Raw genomic sequence first — 6,807 nt, forward strand, 5'->3', positions numbered from 1 at the left:
TGGCTGGAACCCCCAGGGAAGCACAGGGAAGGTTCCAGAACCCCCTGAGCCCCATCCTGGGGGGAAAATGGGGATCCCAGGGGGGTCCTGGTGTCTCCAGGGCTGGGGCAAGCAGGGAGCAGCTCCATTTCTTGGGGAATTTGGGCTGGGGGGCCCTGGGGAGGGCAAGGGGAGCAAAGAGGGGACAGGGGTGGCCTCAGGAGGGTCCAGCTGGCACCACCCAGCCTTGCTCAGGGATGGGGGGATTTAACATCCAAGCTGAGGAGGAGGAAGAGGAGGAAAAGGAAAAATATTTCCATGTTTTGGAGCATAAAAAGGAGGTGGTGCAAGGTTTTACTGGACCTGCTCAAGGGCAAAACAGTGAGACCTGGAGGGGGCTGATTTTGTCCTTTCACACACATGCTCAAAGCCCTCAGTGCTTTTCCCAGCAATTCCATCCCTTTTGTCACATCCTTTTTGTCACATCCTGCCCTACCACGCCGGCCCCTTCCCCCTCTGGTCTTTATGGGGGGGAAAAAAATAATTAAAAATCATCATAAAGTGACATTTCAAGTGCTCTGGAGCAAGCAACATTCAGCCCCAGGAGGTTTGGGCGAGGGGTTGGGTTAAAAGCCAGCAGTGTCTTTGCAAAGGGATGAGCCAGGGAGGAGTTTTGAGGTGGGGCCTCCCTCAGCAAGGAGCTGCAAGCAGAAAAAAGTGGGGGGAAGCCATTCCAAAGCTGCTTGAATAGAGCAAACCATGAAAAGGAGCTGTTGGGTCTTGGTTTTCAGCATTTGAGGGCTCTCATTCCCATTTCTCCCCCTGCACTGCATGGACTGAACCCCTCAGCTTGTCCATGGAGAGGGAAAATCACCTCAGGGGGATCATGGAATGGTTCTCCAGCCCTGGATGTGATTCATCTGTCCAGGGGGCAAATACAAAAATATTATCCTGAGCAAAAAAAGCTGTGGCAGTAATTCTCACTGCAGGGGAAAAAAAATATAAAATACGTGAACTACAGCATATAAATCAATTTTGGTTTAAGGGAATTAAGAAAAACCACCACAAACTAGAAAAGCACCCAGCACCTATGGCATCTAATCAATCTTGTATTACTAGGATGGATTTGCTTTTTATTTCTTAATTCCAAAAGGTGGCTGGAGGGGCACTTGAACGGGCTGGAAATCCTCCCTGTGCTCCTCCAGCAGCTCTGGGAAAATCCTGCTGGGGGTTTTTGGGCAGGTGAGGGGCAGAGCTGAGCTTGAAGGACCTTGGGGACATGAGATGCCACCAGGGGATGTGACACAAGCAGGAGCTGGGTGTCCCCAGGGTGGAGAGGGAAAAGCTTTGGGGCATCCAGCTCTGGGGACAAGGGGACAGCTGCCCAGCAGGGGCTGACACAATTCCCAGCTTTGGGAAAATCCTGCTGGGGCTTTTTGGGCAGGTGAGCTGAGCTGATGGAGAACCCTGATGCCACCAGGAGATGTGACAGAAGCAGGAGCTGGGTGGCCCCAGGGTGGAGAGAAAATTTGGAACCTGGGAAGAGCTTTGGGGCGTCCAGCAGGGTTTGACAGCTCGGGGACAAGGGGACAGCTGCCTAGCACAGGGTGACACAATTCCCAGCTCTGGAAATATCCTGCTGGGGTTTTCTGGGAGGTGAGGAGCAGAGCTGAGCTGATGGAGGTCCCATCTCACCAGGGGATGTGACCCCAGGGTGGAGAGGAAATCTGGAGCCTGGGAAAACCTTTGGGTTATCCAGCAGGGTTTGAGAGGTCTGGGGACAAGGGGACAGCTGTCTAGCAGGGGGTGACACAATTCCCAGCTCTGGAAATATCCTGCTGGGGCTTTTTTGGGAGGTGAGGAGCAGAGCTGAGCTGATGGAAGACCCTGGGGACATGTGGTGCCACCAAGAGCTGTGTCCCCAGCATGGAGAGGAAATCTGGAGCCTGGGAAAACCTTTGGGTTATCCAGCAGGGTTTGAGAGGTCTGGGGACAAGGGGACAGGCTGATGGTAGGAGTTGCCACAATTCAGGCTCTGGGAAAATCCTGCTGGGATTTTTGGGAGGTGAGGAGCAGAGCTGAGCTGATGGAAGACCCTGGGGACATGTGGTGCCACCAAGAGCTGTGTCCCCAGCATGGAGAGGAAATCTGGAGCCTGGGAAAAGCTTTGGGTTATCCAGCAGGGTTTAACAGCTCTGGGGACAAGGGGACAGCTGTCTAGCAGGGGGTGACAGACTCCACATCTCTAGGAAAATCCTGCTGGGGTTTTTTTGGGAGGTGAGGAGCAGAGCTGAGCTTGGAGGACCCTGATGCCAGCAGGGGATGTGACCCCAGGGTGGAGAGGAAATCTGGAGCCTGGGAAAAGCTTTGGGTTATCCAGCAGGGTTTAACAGCTCTGGGGACAAGGGGACAGCTGCCGAGCAGGGAGTGCCACCCAAGCATCCACAATTCCCAGAGGGGCAGAGCAGCTGGGGGGGACAAAGAGGGGACAAGGAGGGGACAGGGAGGGAGAAGTCCTGGTGTGCTGGGGCAGGGCCATGCCTGCCCTGCCCTGGGGAGCAGGAGGGTCGGCAGGAGCAGGGACATCTGTGACAATCCTCAGCTGAGCTCTCCTCTCACCCGCAGCTGCTCAGGGCGCCTCGTTGGAGGTGGCTCCGTTGCCTTTGTTGACGTAGAAGGGGCGATAATGGGACTGCAAGGGAGAATTTGGGGCACGTCAGTCTGACCCCTTCTTTCCCCCCCCATCCACCCCCATCTCACTAATTCCTGCCTCAGCACCACGAGGAATTGGATTTCTGAATTGTTTTTGATGTTGTGGTTTATTTATTTTATTTTTACATAGTTTAATCTATAAAGTTTGTATTTTTATAATTTAAAGTTCGTGGTTTTATAATTTAAAGTTCGTGTTTTTATAATTTAATTTTAAAGATTTTAAATCAATTTAAATTCTAGATGAATTTCAATGAATTTAAATTAAATAGAATTAATTAATTAAATTCTACTAATTTACCTCTACACTTTTAATTATAAGACTTTGAAAAATATTTATCAATTAATAAAATACTATATAATAAAATGTTTCTATTTTAACTTAAAGATAGCTTATATATTTGTATTATACTATAAAAATATTATAAAAATATTATAGAAATCTTATACCTGGCTGCACAATCTCCAGCCTGGCTGGGTAAATATCCCCCCACCGCTGAAGGAATAACCAGGGAATTCAGGAAAAAATGGGGGTTTTAATATCCCCTCATTACTGAAGGAATAACCATGGAATTCAGGAAAAAAATTGATGTTTTAAAGCCCAGTTTGCCTTGGGTTTGTTCTCAGGTGCAGAAGGTGGGAGAAACCCCACAGGCCACTATTGAACAGCAGGAAACACCAGAGCAAGCCCAGCCCATCTCCCTGCTCAATGTTCCCTTTTGTCGAGATCCTTTTCATTTTACGGCTCTAATTTCCAACAGAATTAAGATATGAAAGAGGGGGGCTTCATTTAAAACAGCTCCCTGGGTGTGAAAAAGACCTTCCTCCTTAACCAGCCCAGTCCTTTGTGAAAATTCATATTTACAGACCTTTTAGAATGTGTATTACTTAAATACACATTTAAAGGCTGGTTTAAAAGCCAGATTATTGGCCCAACAGACCATAAAAAGCTCCTGCAGAGATACTGCAGGATGTATTTCTATTTTGGTACTTTGAAATGCTTCTATTTATCAGCTCAGTTGTTGGGTTCAGGGCTGCGTGGTGAATATTGGCTATGAAAAGGAAATGGTCGTTATAAATGTGTAACAAGGAGAGGAAGGGACACAGGGAAGGGATGGTGGGAGAAGTCACCCAGATTTTCTCTGTGGGGATTAAAGAAAAATCGCTGGGAGCACAAAGGATGTGGGTGATGATGTTTTAGAGGTCAGACCCAAGGCAGAAGGGATGGCAGAGTTTTGCTGGTTTGCTGCAGCACCTTCGAAGGCTCCAGGCTGGATTTCCTGGGAGAATCTGCCAAGGAACATCCCTTCCACAGGAATTCTCCTCCTGGGGAGCCTTGAAAATGGGGCAGATCCAGCTGCAGCCCTCAGTTTCTACCTGCTGTGTGTTTCCCTCAGTGTGGGAATGCTCTCTGCTCCTTACAGGTCTCACTTCCACCAAACACTAAATCGTCTCTCAAAAATCAGAAATGACAAAAAAAAAATTAAAAAACTGTTTTGTTTTGGTGGCAAAAGCTCAACAATCTCAATCCAGATCATGCAAGGCCTTAATGCAGCAGAGTGTGAATAAAACCAGATTAACTGGGCGCTCCTGAGGCAGTGCATTTGAGACCACAAGCCCTAAAAGGTCACTGCCCTGTGCCTCTTGTCATGGTCAGTGTGAAACCAGGGGCTCAGATGCCGTGGGCATTTCTGACCCCTCACCTGGGATCCTGCATTTGGCACTGCAGGACAGGATCACTTTGCTGTGGCTGTCTCTGGTGTCACCGACATCCACAGAGTGACACAGAGTGGGTGACAGGGAAAAGTGCTATCAGTGCCATTTTACAGCATTTGCACTGTCCCTATCTCCTGCATCATATTTTAGGCCAAAACCTTCTCAAAACGTCATTTCTGCAGCATTGATCAGAGCTGTAAAAGATGGGGGGTGTTAATCTGCATCCTGAACAGGAGCAGTGAGGTTGAAAGTTTTATTTCCACATTCCCAAAGGACAGGGTGGGTGACAGGGAAAAGTGCTATCAGTACCATTTTACAGCATTTGCACTGTCCCTATTTCTGCATCGCATTTTAGGCCAAAACCTTTACAAAACATCATTTTTGCAGCATTGATCGGCGCTGGGGGTTAATCTGCATCCTGAACAGGAGCAGTGGGGCTGAAACTTTTATTTCCATGCTCCCATCCTTATTCCTGAAGCCCCCCAAGAAACAAAAAAAATAAAATTCTTCTTTTCCTTACCAATACAGACTGCTTGGAGGACGATTTCCACGTCTGCGGCGTCACCTTTGCAGACTGGTGCCTCACTATGGAAGGGTAGGCTGTGACAACACAAAACACAGCCAGTCACACACACACCCCCTGCCACTGCCACCCCCGTGGTGTCCCCAGGGGCAGCAGCAGGACTGGAAGTGCCACCTCATTAGTATTGCATTGCTCAACGTGGAAACGCAGCCGTGCCCGGGGTGGGACACACAGACAGCCGTCGGACAGATGCCTCTGCCACCACCCAATCAGGCAGGAAGAGGCAGGAGAGAAGGGCTGGCTAATTAAAATGTCTGAGGAATGCAGAGAGGTGGAATGCAATCAGACCAATTAAATTCAGGCCGAGTCCCAAAGTCAGCATCGTGGCTCTTGCAGAGAGCACCGCAGGCTGTTTAATTAGTGCACAGAGCTGAGCCTGGGCTCCCTGCAGCTCCTCTGGCAGCTCGAGAAGCCCCGACCCCCTTCCAGCCCGCCAGCAGTGTCACAGCCAGTGTCACCATGGCCCAGCATCCCCAGTTAATCACACCTGACTCTGCTTGGCAGGTTCTGGAGCTCCTGGATCCCACCTCTGGTGGGAAGTGACAGCAGGGTGATGAGATGGTGAATGAGGGTTTAGTTTTGGTGAGGCAGCTCCTGCATATTTTTTTTTTAAGGTTGTGCTGTTTGTGTTATTTTTCAGCGATGAAACTAGAGGGGCAAATGGTGTTTTCCTCTAGAACAGTCTAAAATTCATCCCTGCCCATTACAAACAAAATTTAAAATCCCTCCACCTGTTCCTTAGATAAAACTTTCATTGTTTTTAACACTCCTTGCTGCCCTGATTCAGCGGAGTCTCTCCTGGGCAGGTGCCTCAGAGATTGGCAGTGAGGCCAAGGTGTTGCTCCAGGAAAGTAGAGCAGGACGAGGGGGTTTGGGATCTCAAATAGGACAGGAAGGAAGAGCAGGACTGGGGGGTTTGGCACCTCAAAGGTGCCAAAAGGTGTCCAGTTGGGAATATCCCTCCATCACTGAAGGAATAACCACGGAATTCAGGAAAAAAAATGGGGGTTTTTATATTCCCCCATCACTGAAGGAATAACCACAGAATTCAGGAAAAAAATGGGGGTTTAATGTCCACTTGGGAATATCCTCCTTAGAGGATAAGGTATTAATGCCTCTTATTACCAGGAAGGCAGATTAGGGGAGTTTGGCACCTCCAATGGGGCAGGAAGGCAGATTAGGGGGTTTGGCACCTCCAATGGGGCAGGAAGGCAGATTAGGGGGTTTGGCACCTCCAATGGGGCAGGAGGAAGGGGGACAGTCAGTTCCTAGTACCGGTCTTAGTGAAGAGGCTCCCATCAGACTGTTTGCTGAAGTCACCGGGCGGATTCTGTCCCACCGAGGAGAACTGAAAAGGCAGCTTAGTGCCATTGCCTACTGGAAGATAAAGAGGTTTTTGTTATTCCACAGGGCTGCAGGGGGGCAGTTCCAAACACCCCCGTGACACTGCCATGAGTCCCTTGTGCCTCTTGTCCCTTTTTTCTCTCAGGGCCAAGAGGCAGGCGAGGGCAGGCAGTTGTGTGTAGCCATGATATTTTCTGAAAAATCCCTTTCCTTCGGATTTTTCCTCCTGAGAAGCTGAGAGGCCTCAGGAACAAAATGTGAACAATGGTTATCTGCTGCTGTGGAATGCAACAGGTGCATCTGTGATTGGTCTCATGTTGGTTGTTTCTAATTAATGGCCAATCACAGCCCAGCTGGCTCGGACTCTCTGTCCTAGAGCCATTTCATTCTTTTTCTATTCTTAGCCAGCCTTCTGATGAAAACCTTTCTTCTATTCTTTTAGTATAGTTTTAATATGATAAATAAATATATATATT

The 6,807-nt window shown here is 48.9% G+C and overlaps 1 protein-coding gene across 2 annotated transcripts in view; it reads right to left on the minus strand.

Annotated features, from left to right (window-relative positions):
* Positions 1–1,075: 1,075 nt before the first annotated feature.
* Positions 1,076–6,807, minus strand: part of TRIM29 (tripartite motif containing 29) — a 26,393-nt gene continuing 20,661 nt past the window's right edge. Inside the window, exons 7-9 of one of the 2 annotated variants that reach the window (XM_014310823.2) lie at positions 6,263–6,364; positions 4,925–5,004; positions 1,076–2,671 (exon numbers count right to left, since the gene is read on the minus strand). In XM_014310823.2, coding sequence (XP_014166298.1) covers positions 2,609–2,671; positions 4,925–5,004; positions 6,263–6,364 — 245 coding nt within the window. In that variant the 3' untranslated portion in view covers positions 1,076–2,608. The remainder of the gene's footprint in view (positions 2,672–4,924; positions 5,005–6,262; positions 6,365–6,807) is intronic. The other variant, XM_031064454.1, reaches the window with a different exon arrangement.

This window comes from Geospiza fortis, unplaced genomic scaffold, assembly GCF_000277835.1.
Source record: "Geospiza fortis unplaced genomic scaffold, GeoFor_1.0 scaffold110, whole genome shotgun sequence".
NCBI classification, from domain to species: domain Eukaryota; kingdom Metazoa; phylum Chordata; class Aves; order Passeriformes; family Thraupidae; genus Geospiza; species Geospiza fortis.